The sequence below is a fragment of the Rattus rattus genome, chromosome 7 (genome assembly GCF_011064425.1).
Source record: "Rattus rattus isolate New Zealand chromosome 7, Rrattus_CSIRO_v1, whole genome shotgun sequence".
In the NCBI taxonomy this organism is placed as follows: domain Eukaryota; kingdom Metazoa; phylum Chordata; class Mammalia; order Rodentia; family Muridae; genus Rattus; species Rattus rattus.
Window position 1 is genome coordinate 17920563 of NC_046160.1, and position 18515 is coordinate 17939077.

At 42.1% G+C, this 18515-nt stretch overlaps 1 protein-coding gene across 4 annotated transcripts in view; it reads right to left on the minus strand.

Moving 5' to 3' along the window:
* The window catches only part of Ltbp1 (latent transforming growth factor beta binding protein 1), a 205497-nt gene that overhangs the window by 29798 nt on the left and 157184 nt on the right, over positions 1-18515 (minus strand). For 2 of the 4 annotated variants that reach the window (XM_032908911.1, XM_032908909.1), the window contains exons 21-25: positions 13170-13295; positions 9381-9524; positions 3267-3446; positions 1921-2007; positions 4-132 (exon numbers count right to left, since the gene is read on the minus strand). In XM_032908911.1, the coding sequence (XP_032764802.1) occupies positions 4-132; positions 1921-2007; positions 3267-3446; positions 9381-9524; positions 13170-13295 (666 nt within the window). The remainder of the gene's footprint in view (positions 1-3; positions 133-1920; positions 2008-3266; positions 3447-9380; positions 9525-13169; positions 13296-18515) is intronic. The other 2 variants (XM_032908912.1, XM_032908910.1) reach the window with 1 other exon arrangement.

The following is an 18515-nucleotide window of genomic DNA, read 5'->3' on the forward strand; positions in this document are numbered from 1 at the left end:
TACCAAAGCACTGTAATTTGACAGGATCGTAGTATGTCCCTTCCTTGCAGTAGCATTCATACCCAGGCTGAGTGTTCAAACAGTAACCATTTTTGCAGATTTCCTCTCCAAACAGCAGGCATTCGTCAGCATCTATGGGGAGACAATTGAGAGTATGTTTTGATTTTTCGGTTAAAGAGAACCTAACTGATATCCGGTTTCAGGTTGGATATTACTATGTTCAAAAGAATCTTACAGATATAGAATATAAAATTATTTTATAATTAGGCCCAATTGGCAGACACAGAGGCATGATCACATGTGGTCCTAGTGCCACCTCATGCTTGATGAGCTCATTTGTGGATTCCATAGTGACTCTCAGAACCTGCTCTAGCATAGCCTTTGTGAAATGGGACTTTCTTCCTGTGACAAATGCTGCCATATTTCCTAGCTGTGATGTACAAAACTGCCAAGAATAATTTGAGGAGCACGAAGAATTCTTTCCTGGGGAGGGAGCTAAACCCATGGAATGGCAAGTAAGAAGGAGATTGGCAGACCTGCTTCCCCCATAGAAATTACCTCTTGGCCATCACAGATGTCTCTAGGATCATTCAGCTATAACTAGACCCACCAGTTTACTCAGATCCAAAGGATGAGTAAGATAATCTATATAAAGGATTTGGGACACTCTGGGGTCGTCTATTCAAGCAGTTCAGAGATCAGATCATCCAGTTCTCCTTTTGAAGATTGCCAGCTCTGTGAAAGACCGGCTCAAGTCTACACACTTGGAAAACGGCAGAATCAAGCACAGAACACGTGGCAGTACGGGTGTGAGTCCATCTTCCATCAATCACAGCACTGTTAGTTAGGGGAAGGAACTCTCTTATCGATAAGAGAGGATGGCCTTATAGCAAAATCAAGGTTCATAACACGAAGTGAAATTTAACTACATTTCTGCAAAAATAGAGTATGTGATTTTTATGAGCTTGAAAACCATTCAACACATACTGCAGACCAAGTCTCCTAATCCAGTTGGACTAAATCATAGAAATATTTTAAAAACACAAATGGAATTTCTTATCCAGCTACTGAATTAGTCTATACCATTCAAACACTGGCTTGCCAAAAAAAAGGATGGATAATAAAACAGCTTTCACAGTCTCTTTCCAGCCACTTTCCAGTTTCAATATTGAACTATAATGGAAAAAACCAATATATATATATACATATATATATATGTATATATATGTGTGTGTGTGTGAGAGAGTGTGTGTGTGTGTGTGTGTGAGAGTGTGTGTGTGTGTGTGTGTGTATATCATAACAATACCTCTAATATGGGACTGTCAAAAGTCAGCTAATGAGAAAATGTTTATATACATAAATATTCACTGGGATAAACATTTACTACAAAGCAGCACTAGAGACATAAAACAGCTACTTCCGTTTTCTCATTTTCCAATCTTCATCATGAATGTGCAGCCACTAGCAAAATATTGTAGGAGGAGTAGGAAAGGCTATTAAAACAGCAAGAAGCTTAGCTTCCTAGCTAATCGTAAAGGGCGATATGCTAATCAAACGTACATGCCCATGGTTTATACAATTCAGAGCGTTAAGTCCTGACCGTAGCATCTTGTGGTAAGCAGTTAGGCACATATTATTTCACTGACAGCTCACTGTGCTTCTGAAAACATTGCTGTTTCAAAGATGAGCAGTTGGAAACTCAGAAGGTTAACTGACCCCTCAAGGTCATGAAGCCTCCATTCTTCTGACCCCAAATCACAGGTTTGTCCAGCAGCCACAAAGACCTCGTTCCAGGGGTAGAATGAAAGCCTCAGGCACCAGTTTCCATGGCCCAAGAGAACTCTACCAATTGTAACCCAAACCAGGCTCCCACCAGAGTGACTGACACGTGTTGGAAACTCATGTGCATTTGACTCTGACCTTTGTAGTTCTCACCACCGGTTTCGTAAGAGGATTCTCCAGCAGGGACAAAACCTTTTCCTCTAGGGCACATTTCCGAGAACTCAGCTGATTTTAAGAGAGACAAAACCAAATAAAACAATGAGTTGAAAAGGAAGCGAAGATTCAACATTTCCCCGAGTGCAGGTTTTTAATCCAGCTTCACCTTCTCAAATTCAGAAACTGTAAAACGCTCAAGCAATAAGGTCCAGCACAATCTCAAAAGCATGGCTTAGGTGAGAAGACGTCCAGGGACTTCAGAAGTTGAATCGTTTGTTCATTTGTCTGCTTTTCAAGATGGGGTCTTAATGTGTAGTCCTGGCTAGAGTATGATTTTTTTAGGTAGTCCAAGCTAGCCTTGAACTCACAGAGATCTGCCTGACTCTGCCTCCTGGGTATTTGAATTAAGGGCGTGCACCACCATGCTTGGCCACTTACCATATCTATATCTATATCTATATCTATATCTATATCTATATCTATATCTATATCTATTTAAATCTCCCACTTCACCCAGGTTTTATTCCATATCTGCTCTTTTGCCTACTGTGATAGTTAGTGTTTGGAAGGTTTAGTAAGAGATCATGAAGCAAAAGTTTGGCTTACACACGTAAGTTGTATTGATCAGTAATGCTGTCCTCAGTACAAAACAAGATGAATCTGGAGAGCTCTGCAGATGGCTAAATCACGAAGAGTGTCCTTAATCAGGGGGTCAGAATTCGGATCCCAGCACCCATAGCAAGCTAGGTGTTCTACCTATGTCTATAACTCCATCTCCAAGGAGGTGTTGTCGTCTAGCCTAGCTGAGAAAACCTGAATCCAAGGTTCAGGGAGAGACTCTGCCTCAAAAAGAAGAGGCACAAAGTGATGGAGAGGACATCTGGTTCCAAGTACACAAACGGGCATATTTAGCTGCATATATGAGTGTCTCTCTCTCTCTCTCTCTCTCTCTCTCTCTCTCTCTCTCTCTCTCTCTCTCTCTCACACACACACACACACACACACTTACACATACACATAAAAATAAACAAACAAATAAACAAGATGGCTCTTATTTTAAACAGAATAAATCTGAATTATTTTCCACGGCACCTACAGAGCCTGACTGTACTAGTATATCCTATGACAGAATTTAAGAATTCATGTGGAGATGGGATGAGGACAAAGGTTCAGCATGAGTGGAGTTTACCAAAGGACAGACTAATTTGAGTCACAAAGAAGACAGTTGATGCTACTTCTGGACTTCAAAGCCATAACTAAAAGACACTCCCAGGTCCATGAACACAGAGTGACCAGGCAGCATGGACGTGCCAGTTAGTGGATCTTACCAGTCCCCTGGACCGGGCATGGGAAGATCTCACAGTTGTCTCCCCAGCCGGCGCCTGATGTACAGCAGCACTCTTGTTTGGTGACGTTGGGGGCCAGCACGTTATCACAGAGACTGGCATCATTGAGATTATAGTAACACTCCTTCTTTTCTTCTTTGGGCTGACGATCCACACCTGAATCTAAAGGGTACAGAGAAAAAGTATTGGTGAGACCATAAAATAAAAACGCATGACAGGACTGAGATGAAGGGCACATGTCCCTTACATGTCCTTGACACTAGACTATTTTCCACAGAGTCAGATTCTCCCACTTTAAGACAAAAACGCACTTGAGTCCTGAATTTTGGTAGGTTTCTAATATACCCTAGAGTGTAAATCTGTCAAACCCATTTCCTTTTACGTTAACCAATTACTTTTTTCTTGTAAATTTGGCTGTGAGCACAGTTTCCATATCTGCTTCTTTGCCAACCCAGGGCCATTCTTTACAGAGCTGTAACACCTACTTAAATCACTGAAATTTTCCCCAACCTGGGATGAGAGATCTGGGGCCACACGGAATAATTAACCCTTCTGCAGTTATGAGGATCAACCACGCCCCAAGCACAGGAGAAGATACATAGAAAATTAACGCAGTAACCTGGAGCCCCTAAAACAACCTTCATCACAGAAAAGCTAGTTAGATGCTGCAAATATATAACTAGGAGGAAGCTGTGAGCTGCAGCAAAGTCTGCAGTGTAAGACTGCAAGTCTGGGTTCATATTCCGCTTATATGAGTCCTGAAGGAAAACATAGGCTAACAGATTCATTTTCTCTATGACAATACACCTACAGGGTGATAGGAAAGACTGTAAATGATAAAAATGAGGTCTACTCATTTTCAGAAAATAAATATAAAAATAACATGATCAGATTTGTCTATGTATTTGTCAGTATATTGTGACAGGGCTTTGTCAATCATTTAGACTCTGTGGCCCAGTTGTATTTAATCAATTGTAGTAGTTTTTATTTTATACTGCACAAAATAAGTACTAACAATGGCTATCATGGTTACTTAGCATATTGTCAATGCAAATGTTTTCATTAAAACCCTTCCATTTCTGAGTATTAGGTTCAAAGAAACCACAAAGGAGAATACTGACCAGTGAGGAGGAGGCTAAGAAACCAACAGTCTTAAACACTTGTGAAGTTGGTAGGTCATGATATAAGGGACATTTAATGAGTTATTTTCACAATTGTTTCCTATGTACTGGTTTTGTCAGAGCCAAGTTGACCATGAACTCCAATGATATACACAGCAGTTTAAGGCCACTTCTAAATCGAGAGTTCATAAAATGCCATCAGGATCTTGCCTGATGCCAACTGCCTGCCTTCCTCTTATGAAACAAACAATGACTCAAACCGGCCTTCGAAATCCATGCTACTCTCCTGGAAGAGTGCCAACAAGAATACCAAAGGTCTTTCTAGAACTTTATCTGATGACAGACTTTTGGGTTTGGACTTTAAACTAGTGTGGACAGTGGGTGTTACTTCAAACAAGACCAAGAGTCTAGAAGAACAAAATGCAGATTCCTATGTGCCAGTCATGAAGTGGTTTCAAATTGTGTGTGTGTGTGTGTGTGTGTACATGTGCATTCGAGAGAGGAGGGAGGGGGGAGGGAGGGAAGGAGGGAGGGAGGGAAAGGGAGAGAGAGAGTGAGAGAGAGAGAGAGAGAGAGCGCGCTGGGTAAACCCACCACCTCACTTCACACACATGCTCAGGATAGACTTCAATATTGCCTGTTTTGACAGAAGACATCTTGGTTAGACAGGCTCCATGCTTTAGGAACAGCATTATTAGGGGAAAGCAAGAATACCTATTTTAAACTATTATTAAATCAATGTCAGAAACATTATAGGAAAATTTACAAATGTTTCTCACAATATTTCCAATACATTTTCAATGTTACTGTTCAGTTTTATTGACTTACTTTATTCAGCAAGCCTAAAATGGGAGCTATTAAGCAATGTATTAAAACTATAAAGCAGGAAAGCAACAATTTCATAAATGAAGTTTGCTTTCTAGTTTGTGCCTAAAAGAAAAATCAATAACATTTTCCTTATGTGCAAAGTTAGAGTATGACTGATTACATTTAGTAAAACGTAATATTATATAGGAGATCCCCAGTGTTGATAATAAGAAAAGCAGATTTCATTTAAAAGCAAAGCATGACAAATTATATGTATATACATGCATATGTAATTTATATTTATATATAGTGAACATTGTTTTGTGTTTTATGTTACAGCTACATCACAGAAGCAAAGACATAAAATTATCATTGTGCCTTGCCTTGCACTGGGGGAAGCACAGAGACTATTACATAAGAGAACGGATCAACAATACAATTGTATTATTCAGCTTCCCCCCCAAATCCTGCACTTATTTTCTTTCCAAACTGTTTGTGAGTTCAGTGTTTACACAGCTGAAATGAAGCGTCAGGCAAGCCTTCCTCCATTTGGATGGAAACGCAAATTCTTCTGCAAAAACTGGTCCACAAAGGTCATTCTGGGAAAAAGTACAACATCCTCATCTTCCTGACCTCCAAGCAGTCAACTTCCTGGGGCATTTTTCCATTGGAGTAAACATCTCTGATCAGTTTGTGTGTGTGTGTGTGTGTGTGTGTGTGTGTGTGTGTGTGTGTGTGTGTGTGTGTGTGTGTGTGTGTGCGCACGCATGCACGTGTATATGTTTATGTATATATATATATGTGTATGTGTGTGTGTGCGTGTGTGTATATGTATAAGTATATGCATGTGTGTATATTTATGTACACACACATACATATACTTATACATACATACACATAAGGCGGCTTTTGAAAATAAAATTCCTGTGAGTTTTGACCACTGTTGCCACAAGTAGACAGATTCCATTGGGAAGCAATCTTCTGTGGTCAAATCAATGGCTATGAGAAGTGTGAGGAGGGAAGCACATGGCAGCTCTTTTTCTTGCAGACTTTTTCGGTAACAGTGCCCATGTCCTGTCGCATGCCACCGACTTCTAAGAAACAGTACGCCACCTCTGGTGTTTTTGGATTTGACTTATCTCCTTCTTATTTGTTATCTGGCCTATCATTAGTGTATGAAAATCAGTCTGCGCATCTTCATAGCGTGTACTGTGGTAGCAAAGACATCGCCATGGTTTTGACATTTTTACACTGATGTGTCTTTCTGATTGGCTTTGGTGGCCGGGATCTACAGGACCCCATGCATGCTAGGCAACGGTTCTGCCCCTGAACACACCCCAAGCCTCAGGTGGTTCCGTTTTGAAGGAAGTGTGACTAAAGCCATTTCATGTGAGACACATAGTAATCGCAGGCTGAGGCAAGTAATGACATCCTCGCCTGCTGTAGGAGAAATCCCAGGTTGGCACCGAGTGTCCACCTCTTCGGGATATTCCAACTTTGCATATCGAGTTTCTTGGGTTTCTCCTGCTTTTCTTTTTTCTTTATTCTCATATAAATGAGGAGAGGGCATAGACAACGTTTGCTAGTGTGGTCATCTGTGCAGCCTCCTATGGCATGAATATGACCCTGTGCTCTGTACCGGAAGTGGCTGCTGTGCTCGGGACCACTCTTCTGGCTTATCTGATGAAGGCATGCACGTTCACATATAAAGGCTGTTTCCTTCTTTGGTCTTTCCTACACGTGTGTGATCCTAGAGTCTGTGGATGGGGCGAGAGGATCTAAATGCTTTTACTTCGTTTATTTAATGTGGAAATGACTCTCTGCATTCGCTTTCCCTTGTATTTACAGTATATTCTGAGGGTCTTCATGGGCTCTTTGCCTCCAAACTGCTCACACACGGTGACGATTCTAAAAGGCTTCAAGAGCCGCCCTTCTCCATACCCCTTAGAGAGAACCGATCACAACGGCCAAAGGGTGACGCGGCAGAGGAGCATGCGTGGAGTTGGCAATGCCACACTTGCTTATAGTCCTGAAAGGATCTTATTTATCAAGCTCTGCAGAGTGGCAATGTTCAGTAAAGAACTTCCAACGAATGACCCAGGAAACCCAATCCTCTTCTCTAGTTTGAAAATGATGCCAGACATTCTTGTTTTAAAACTCCTCATCCTTTTGAGAGTATTTCATGATGTGGGGAAAATGGAACTTAAGAGATACAGACACAGGAGATGCACACGCTGAGACGCACATGCAGAGCTGCGGACACAGGGTTTCCCTAGTTTTCTCACTCAAGAGCTTGCAGAAGGAGGAGAAAGGTATAATTTTTCTTTGAAAGTAGGATTCAGGAGAGGGCTGTGGAGAATTCCACAAGTCACTGACACCAGGAAATGTGGAGTAAGAGCCCCCCAAAGGAGGTACGCTTAGATGTGAACGATAAATATGGAATCTGGAAAGCAAAGCGCAGAATAAATCACTTAAGAAAACAAACCGGCACAATTTCTATTCGTTCTCTGTTCTGTTTCTGTGTCGCAGGATGTCTTCTAGGTAGCAGAGGCTGGCCTCAAACTTGAGGTCCTCCTGTCTTAGCCTCCTAAGGGTTGGCACCACAGACGTACACCACCAGAAGTTCTACTCAGAGACCAGTGTGATGGGGGTGACCCAGCAGGAAGCTGTGCACAGCGGACCAGAGAGTCTACGCCTGGGCATTATTCACCCTAACTCACAATGCAAACAACAGGTTGGACAAGGCTGTCAGAGAAGGCTGCCTGGCAGAAATGACATCTGAATTTAGTTTTAGAAACATTAGGCATTTTTAGAGCCCCAAATTAAAGTATAAAAGTCTCTGTATTTGTGTGAAAAGATTGAAGTGAGGTGGGAGGGGTCCACAGAAGGGGTTTCACCTAGGAGACTAGGAACCTGTTAAGCCTATAGAATGGTGGATGACCCTGAGAGATAAAGAGGGTACGGTATTAACAGGTATACAGTGGTGATGGGCATATATGTCCTTGCATGGGTACAAGGTACTGAGAGAATTATCTGCAGACCTTGCGTTTGAAAAGCGTGGCTAAATAGTTGTCATAATATTTTTCTGATGGAGACCTTAGAAGACGCTACAAAGAAGATGCTCAAGACATTGGCCATAAAACACCTGCAGCACTCCTCATGGATTTGGGCTTTATGTTGTAGGCTGTGATGGGTGATTAATTTATCTGGAAGGCTGTCAATTTTCCACTTCAATATGAGTAGTGACAACATTTAAAAAAAGAAATCAAATTTTAAACAAATGTAAATATGGTAACTCTCTAAGCCAACTTCTGGAAAAACCTTCAAGAATTCCAAGTGGAAGCCTTTGTAGACCCTGAGAGACCCATATGTTGCTTTTTAATTTAGAGAAGCGTCAGGGTAAGTTTTCCCAATGGTCAAGAAAGAAGGGTTATGCAACTTGGTGAGACCAAGCCATGTTAAACGCCAGCTGATAGCTTTCTAGGTCTTAGGCAATCCTCAGCAAATGTCCTCACCATTTTGAATTCTTTACACATAGCGTTGCTGGGTTGGAAAGAACACTAGAGGTCATTTAACCCAAAATGTCATCACCTGTCCCCTTATTTTACTGGTAAAGAATAAGACATGGCAGTGATGTGTGCTCAATAGTTTAGTGTCAACTTGGCTTGAGCTGAAATATCTGTGAGGATGGAACCTTAATTAATAAAATACCTCCATGGGGTCAGTCTACTGTAGGCAAGCCTGCAGGGCATTTTCTAACTAGTAAATGAGGGCTGATGGTCCAGTCCATTGAGAGTAGGGCCACCCCTGGGCTGGTGGTCCTGGGTTCTATAAGAAATAAGGCCAAGAAAGCTATGGGGGGTAAGCAAGTAAGCAGCATCCTTCCATGGCCTTTGTATCGCCTTCTGTCTCTAGGTTCCTGCTTGTCCTGACTTCCCTCAGTGATGGATTGTTACCTGAAAGTATGAGCTGAAATAAGCCATTTTCTCCCCAAGTTGCTTTGGTCATGGCATCTCATCACAGCAATTATAACCCTAACTAAGACACCCCCAGAGGCAGGATTGTGTTAGGATCTGTCCTGTCTCACCTCCAGAATATGAAGACTAAGCATGGGTCAGCCCCATCCCAAGACACCCTCCAATCCCTGCACAGTACCACTGGGACCTACCTTCAGTAGCCCGGGAGCGACACTGCCCAGTCATGGGGCTGTACTCCTGGTTCTCATCGGCACACACGCACAGGAAGGACCCTTCCACGTTTTCACAGAAAGCTTCCCCACATACACCACTGAGCAGTTCACATTCGTTCACATCTGGAAAAGGGAGCACCGATCAAGTAAGGCATGTGCCTCTCTCCTGACAGCACTTTACCAGCTGTGCCAAGGCTAGCCCTGGCTGCTAGAAACAGAGTTGCTCTCCAGTGAGCTCTCAACCTTATTCTTCCCAGGGAAGAACCCCTGAGGGCGGTGCTGCACAATTTGGTCTGGACAGAAAAACGAGTACAAGGTTCTAAACTCCAAATGTAGTTTTAAGGAACAGTTTTGTGTCTCACTGGGAGCACACTGGGAGCCCTTTGACTATCTAGCATTGTCCTCAAGTGCCAGCATAACACACAAATGACTCAAAGCTCTACACCTGTATATTTTGGTTTGTTTTATTTTTTTGAGGTAGGGTTTCTTTGTGTAGCTTTGGCTGGTCTGAAATTCACTCTGTGGTCCAGGTTGGCCTCAAACTCATGAGATCCACCTGCCTCTGCCTCCTGAGTGCTGACATTAAGGTGTGCACCACTACCACCTGGCTACACCTCTCAAGGAGAAACTAGAAGCACAGCACTCTGGCAGTCAAAACTTAGATTTGAAAGTTAAGGTTTTAAAAACATACATGTCTGAAAATGCATTTCAGCCTAAATTAACAAGAGACTTTAGACTGTAGGGCACAAATGAATATTAATTAGGTCACATTGGTCATTTAGGTGAAACCAATTGGTCCAATAACTAATGACCAATTCTCCTGTCTTCTTATGCTGTTGTCCACAGTGCAACCTTGCTGAATGTTTCTTTTGTCTATTCTTAAATCTATATAATTAAAGCAAAGTCAATATATGTGTTTAACACAAATCCATCACTCAAAGCCCCCAAAGAAAGGCAATTTAGTCATTTGACTTTTGTCCTAGAGCACCATTTGCCTTTCTGCTCCTAACGTGTTTCACTGGTGACCTCCTCAGTCAGCAAAGCACCCGACTTGACTCTGGAATGTTCACAGCTCTGCTACCTTAACTCGCATAAACACCAGCTTTCAGAAGCATACCGTGAGAATCCTTACCGTGTTTCAAAAAATTCGAGCAATCCTCCAACCCATCCAGGAGGCGAAGAAATCTTGGATTCACTTGAATACCTAGGTTTCTTTTTTTCAGGGAGGGGATCTTGAAGTTTCAAAATATTGCCTAACTTTTCCATCCCACTTTGTCCGTAGACAGATTTATAAACCCAATAACCTGAGTTTCACTTATAAAAAGATACAGTAGCATAAAGAAAAGGGGAATGGAAATCTTTAATCAACATGGTCATCATTTCCATCAGAAACGTTGACTAGAAATTGGCCAGGCCACAGTTGCTAATTTTAGGTATACAGTATCAAATGATATTCTACTTCACAACTCATTCTGTCAACAGGGCTCTTGCAGTCTCTCCCACCAGACTCCATTCAGTTGATCGACAGGTATGTCTTAGCTTATGCTCACAGACCAGGTCCTCGGGGACCCCATATGGGAGCGTAATCTTGAGACAGGTAGGCCCAGCTCCCCTTTCATAGAAGTTAGAGTCACATCTGGGAAAATTAGTAGGAAAACCCCACAAGCTTCAGAGGATGGTGGAGATTAAAGGGAGGGCTCAATAGAAACACGGGAAGAATCAGTAGATTCTTCCATGCGGAGGTATGCTAGAAAAATGTCATGTGAATCTAGATCCAAATGATGAACAAATGATGGGGGATGGGAAGAAGCCCAAGTAGAGGAAACAGCACAACCAGAGACTGGATACAAGATAGATTCATCTCTGAAACGCTACACAATATTCTTTGAGGAGAAGTGCATAGAGTAGGCACTCAGTTACTATATCTTTAAAAACATTTATTATTTATTATTTCATGTATATGGGTATTTTGCTTCCACGCATGTCTGTGCATGATTGAGAAGCCATAAGGGAGTGTCAAAACCCTATAACCAGAGTTACAGATCGTTGTGAATCACCACGTGGGTACTGAGAATTGAGCCTGTGTCCTCTAGAAGAACAGCCAGTGCTTTTAAACATGGAGTCGTCTCTCTAGTCAATATCTCTTAAACAGTGATTAGAAGACAAAAACATAGTAGCTGTTGAGCTTATCAAAATAACAGACAACACTCCTTCTGTCAGGGTGATGTTCTTTGCCAGACTGGAAAATCAATGTGGCTCAGGCACATTTATTGTTCTCATTAGAATAAACAGCAAGCAGGTGTTTTGGGGCTCTGTATTGTCAACATCTGATGTTTTGACATTAAACAATTCAACAGCATCTACTGATCACTTGCTGTAGCCTAAGTGTTATGCCCAGGAAAGATTAAACACAGCGGAAGGGGCAACTGACAGCCAGGCAAGTGACCAGTGACAACCGCAAGCAGCCTAATGTTGTTGGCACATGAGATCTTAGGAGGTGTAAAGCTAGGAAGATAAGTAGGGGTCACAGCAAGGGCTGTGAGTCAAAATATAAGCAAATGCCACTGTTATTGGTACTGCGGATAGAACATAGGCAATCCTCTCATATTTTACACATTGTCTTCACCACTAAACTACATCTTTAGCCCTCTGCTTGTTTATTTATTTGCTTGTTAAATTTGGTTTGGGAATGGGGTCTTGTTGATACTCAAGCTGGCCTCCAACTTATTGGAAATCCTCTGGTTTCATCCTCCAGAGTAGCTGTGATTACGGAATTAGCTATTACAGAATTGTAGATTATAGACTAGCTACCAGGCCTGGCCACACCCACATGAGACAGTGCCATGGGGTCGTCTTAGTTGTATTGTTGAACAGCTGTGTTTCCTTGTAGTTCTTGAATAGTAGCATGTGGTTTTTGATTAGCTGTTGTTTATGCAAATTTGTGAAAACTACATTACTGCTGCCTACATATTTTTCTGTAATTAGGGATTAACTGAATTTCCATAATTAATACCAGAGAAGCACTAACAAGCAACATCATCAAGCCTCTAGGACATTTTGCTGTCCGGGTCAGGTCTGAATGGTAAATGAACTGATGCTTGACTGGCAAATTGTCAAAGCACGCAAGCAAGTCACTGTCTTCGCCTGGAATGTCACCCACTGTGTAGCAAGCACAGGTCTTTTAGAGAAGTTGGGAATTCTCTAGCCCCGTCCCTTCCCCATGAAAGTGTGTTTCGTAACAAGTTTGCAGAAACCACAGCTGATCAGAATATGAAATATGAGCTCTCCTCTATGAGCCTGTGTTGGACTCTGGGATGTGGATGATATTCGAGCTGTCCCAGCCCTGTCTCTCCTGTGACAGTTGCATAGTTGGAAGCACTGGGACGCTGGTGTCATTCCCGGAAGCGGCAGCTCATGACAGTACCTTCCTTCAACCCACTGTTTAAGGAGGTGCATGTCAAAGATAAGCAACCTGTCCTATCTGGCAGGCTTCATTACCTGGGGATGGTAGATAGATCCACACTCAGCTAGGTTTAAGCAGATGTCCTTGCCTTAAATAACACACTTCTTTCTTAATGTTTCTATCCACTTCGGAGGCCAAAGGGCATACCATTTCCACAATTTCAAATCGTATAATAAAAATGAAACCAAGGTAAAAAGTTTCCTGCCTAAGTTTGCCTACTTTTTGATAGCGTTCATTTCGTTTGGACAAGACATATGAAACATGATGAGGTGAGGAGGGAGACAAAACAAAAACCAAAAACTCACCCACACACCCTTGCCCATCCTGTGGGGCTTGAAAGCCCTGATAACAGAGGCAGCGGAAAGAGCCGGCTGTGTTGTCACAGAAGCCGTGACTGTCACACACAGTGTTGTTAACACACTCATCAATATCTGCAAAAAAGATATTGAATATCAGACAGGAAATGAACACAGACTGACAAACACCAGGTATGGAATGGATAAGCAAAGGCGCCCCGTACAGCGGGGTTGTTAAACGAGAGGATCATGTTTACACAGACAGAACTTCGAAAACATCTTACACGTTAATCAAATGTTTTGAGGAAAATGGTTTAGTCGCTAAAATACCGGAGTCAATGAGAAAACATTGACTTTTCCGCAGGAAATATTTTCACACTGAAATGGCTGCCACGATTAGCCACGGTCAGTATTTCCTAAACGGTTTCAAGTCTTTATTTTCAAAGACAGCTTTAGTTTCCTACAGAGTAAAGTGCTGTCTGTCACCTCTTAAAACTTTTTGTAACTAGTACGCTGTCGCTCTCATGGGCTTCTTGGTAACAAGGCCAATGTCGTGTATCTCACCCTTTGTTCAGATCGGCCTTCTCATTCCTCTCTCTTGGGTCTCCCTTCCTACCCCAAAGTTGATGCTTTACGTCCATTTATTTAAAGAAATATATAAAGAGAAAATATGATATTTTTCTTTCTAAGCCTGGTTTATTTTAGGTAACATGACAGACTCCAGCTCCCACCTATTCCTGAAAATGACATACTTTCTTTCGTTTTATGGCTGAATAAAACTCTACTGTGCATACATACCGTATCTTCTTCCATTCATCGGTTGAGGGACCACTAGGCTGATTGTATGACTTGGCTATTGAGAATAGTGCTACAATAAACATGGGTAATTGCCCATCCACGCAATATATGAATATGGATATGTCCAAATACGTTGTGTGTTGACTTAGGATCTTTTGGGTATATAAGGAGTCATTATGTCTGGGTCACATAGTAGTTCTATGTTTGAGGAGCCTCCATATGGATTTCCACAGTGGCTGTACTAGCTTACATTCCCACTGGCAATATATAAGGACTCCTCACCCTCCACCCTCTCTATCCTTGCAGTTTTTTTCTCTTTGTTTCCTTGACCATGGCCTTTCTGAGCCAGGTAACATGGAATCTCAAGGCAGTTTTTCAAAGGTTTTTATTTACAGTCATGTGTATGAGAGTTTTGCCTGAATGTGTATATGTGCACCATGGGGATGCAGTGCCCACAGAGGCCAGAAGAGGGCGTCAGCCTTCCTGAACCTACAGTTGCATGAGGTTGTGAGTCACCGTGTGAGTGCCGGGAGTTGAACTTGGGTCTTCTGAAAGAGCAACCTGTGCTCTTAACCACTGAGCCATCTCTGCAGCCCCCTCAGTGCAGTTCATGTGCCACATTTTTGGGATATGGTACACGCTAAAAAGAGCTCCAACTGTGGAGTTGTGGGACAGAAGAAACAATGGTTTACTCAACCCTGTAAATAACTGTAACTTAGTCTAAGCGAGAATCTGGTGAGCCAGGCTGCCCCAGTTACTCATGGGAAAAAATTATGGGTCACCATGTTACATCTTCTCAAGATCTAAAACGCCAGTTACATGACAGCATTATCATAGGGAGCCTTGTGCTTCTCCCACATTAGTTCACATGTTCTTACAAAATGTCTTAAGTTACAGTTACATCAGACATCTAGCTATAGTGCTCCAACAATTACTGTGAGGATTCAACAAGCATGCACAAAGCCCTAATGTGGGAACATAAAATGCTCAAAGTACCTGATACGGTCAACACTCACCCACATTATCACTCTTCATGCCCAATGACATACAATCTCTCTACCTTTGTCCCACTGAAATGGAGCAGTTGAAAAGAGGTACCCCCCTTCCATCTGATCCACAGGTCAGTCCCCACTGACCTCTGAGTTTGGTGAACACAAATACCTGGAATACCCTTGCCACGCTCAAGAGTGTTACTCTAGGTCTACCGTCCATCGCCTGCAGGTGGACACCTGCCAGAGGTCAGAATTCCTGGCCAATGTGACAGGCCAGCTTTCCCCCCACGTGCTTCCCTAGACTCTCAGTCCTTGGGGGGTGAATGATAAGGCTTCATCTTCAACCACAATCCTTCCTCTAAATATGCTTCATATTCTTAATTATTTTTTCTTGATTTTCTGCCGCCATCTTAATCAAGCCTAACAGCTTTATTTAAACAGAATATAAACCATAAACCCTCTTCCCGGCATGGGCAAGAATTTTCTCTCCTTCCCATTCCTCCTTTTCACCTATCTTGCCTTCTTGACGTGAACTGAAAACTCTGCAATTATTTCACATCTAAACCAGCAGCCCCTCCTTGTGGCATCTAATGCAGCAAGTTAATTGGGCTGCTCCGAATGCCCGCAGGAAGTTGGGATTACTGGTACTTTACGGATTGTAATGGGGAGGAGGCATTCTATCCTGTTACTGACTCGACACAGGCCACTGCTAACTTTGGACTTCCTGAAGTGGGCAACTGTCAGAGAGATCATGTTCTTTGCACTGCAGCCTTTTCGGGGCTGGAAGCTGAGCGATTCTTCAGTTACCATTTCCATGCTGATAGATTCCCAGTCTCTCAAAGCTTGAGCTCAGTCCTTGTGAAACATTTACCTAACACATGAACTTCCTATCACTACCCTCCATACAGCAGTTCTGTTTCTCCAATGCACCCTTCTTTAGCACTTCCAACCAGACACCTGTGCCAGAAATCTTAGTGCCAGCCCTTCCCTTCTGAAACTCCTTCGGCTGCCCTAACCTACCCTTTTATCTTTCTCGATACTCCTTGCACTCTAGCTGGCTTCCCTATCTCCAGTCTTGCCACTCCCTGCAATGACTCTCTACCTAACTGTTGCTGGTGTGCTCTTTGGAAAATTTGAACTCATCTATGCCACTCCCTTGCTCAAAGTGTTTACCGTCTCATCGCTAGAGCACAAGGTTTCCTTCACCTGACTCCTGGCTACATGTGTGATAGCGGTCTCAGAAAACCTTCTCAATTTGAACTCCAGCCCTGCATAAGGTCTCACTGACCTTAAAATGGTATAATCTCCATGATTGACTGACCCTCCCACTCCTAGTTTTTCTCAGAAACTCATGCTGACCCTTCTGGAGTCAGACTAAGGAGGTACCTCAATTGTGACCCCTCCTTCAACTACTCCAGAGACAGAATCAGAGCACACCTCTTTTTTCTATGCCTGTACTAGGCTTGATAGGTTGGGGAATCTTCAATATACCCTCCCCAGCAACTTATTTCTCTACTAAAATGAGAGCAAAAGGGTGAATTTGGCTATGGGAAATCTATGGGATTCTCAATCCAGATTCTTAAAATTAAATATCTTGCTTTCCTTATTATTTAATTTCATGTAATTCCAGCAGATGATAGCCTCTTATTACTGTTCACCAGCACAGGAACTGAATAACTAGACTGAAGGTGAACAAGCCCCCAGCTGGCTATGAATTACTGGGCGTCTTGCAGACTCAGTTTACTGTAACAATGATTCACCAAGCAAGTTTAGATGAGTAATGCTTTGGATTGGAATGAATAGGAAAAACGAATGTGAAGTGCCTGCTGGAGACTAGCTGTTCAACAATTAATATTTTATAAAAATGATATAATGCAACTCTGCAGTTTCATGTTTTCAACAGCGAGGTGAGGTAATGCCCTTACTGAGGGACAACACTGGTTTCGCTTCTCAGGAGGGCCAGGCAAGAGCGCTCCTACTATGCTAGACCCTTAGCTCTTTGTTTCAATTCTTTAATGGCCTACATACAAGCATTTCACTTTCTTGATCATTGTGAGGTCTCAAATCTGCTTTTCCCTTGTTTATCTGAATAGGCAAACATCATTCTGTTTTGCCGATGTTGACTTTGAAACTTGACACTAATTTTTGATTCCTTTAAATATCATATTTTCTTTGCCTAATGTCAAAATTTCTACATCAGTTTTCCTCACTGATCTGGTAAGAACCATGCCAGAAATTATCACTAGTAATACAGCTAGTAATCTGTTGGAACTGCCTGACTATGATTGCTCCGTCCTCAACCCACACGTATGAGGCATATTATCATAAGAACTGCTAGTTTCTCATATTACTTTGCTCCTCATATTTTTTTTTACTGAAAAAAAAAGGATCAGTAAATATTGATGTTTCAGTCTAAATGAAGTCACGATATAATGATACCTCCAAGGCCAGTGGGTCAATAAACTGACCCCCCTTCAAAAAACTCTTTAAATATTGGGAAGATAAACATTACCCTGCTTAGGATGCCTAGAACTGACAGCAGCTATATTAGAAGTTGTGACCATGCCAATGGCTGACAAGTCCACACTTTGTAAGTCTTAAGGGTTAACCTGATTTGTACATTCATAAGTTTTACAGTGAATATATTTTCTTAATTGCCCCAAAGTTTTTCCAAAAACAAATGTGGTAAAACAGAATTCCAATGTACCTTCCTTCCTGCATAATGGTATAAACTCCATGCTTGACTGGCTCTCCCACTCCTTTACCCATTCTTTACTCCCTTACCTTGGTAACATGAACAGTGAAATCGGAGGAGAAAATAATGGAAGATTCAATGTGATTTTTCTAAAGAAGAATGGACCAGGCAGCTTATATACAGACCAAGAAATTAAAACTGTCTTCAAAGACCTTGACAGTGAAAGTCATAACAAAAGCGAATGGTCCCACTAGGTGTCACATTCAGAAAAGCCTATGTGCATCACAAGAGAGGTACACTTATGTTTCTTTCATTAGAAAAGTGGTTTGGTCTTCTCTCCAACAAATTTTTCCATTTTGTTTTCAATTATGAAGAAAGCCTTGTTTCCTCAGGGTCTTATCATCTGTGTTTTGTAGATTTTTTTTCCTCCCTACTTCTAAGTGAGACTTACCTACTAGGAGAAAAGTCTCACAGATGAGCCACTTTCCTGTGTCTGGATGCTCTATCAAGGCAGATGACAAGGATGGGACTCTAGCAAGGACAGCGATAGTAACAGGAGTGCCATTTGTGGTACTCGGCTGTTTACAAAATCTCCACAGGGACAGCAACATTGGGAAGGAGAAGCCTACTTGCCAGCAGGACATTTTAACGTGAATTATATTGTTCATCTTGACTTAAAGGCGATTTCAGTTTTATCTAGATTGTCCTCATCCTAAGAACCAGAAAACTGAGTCCTGGAGAGGAAGGTGACTTTTGTCAAGTGACAAAGACAGTAAGTGAGAGAGATAGTGAACGGCTGGTCCTAGTTGAGGATCACCTAAATCCATACTGAAGGCTCTGTTCAACATCTGGGCTTGCTTCGTATAAGGA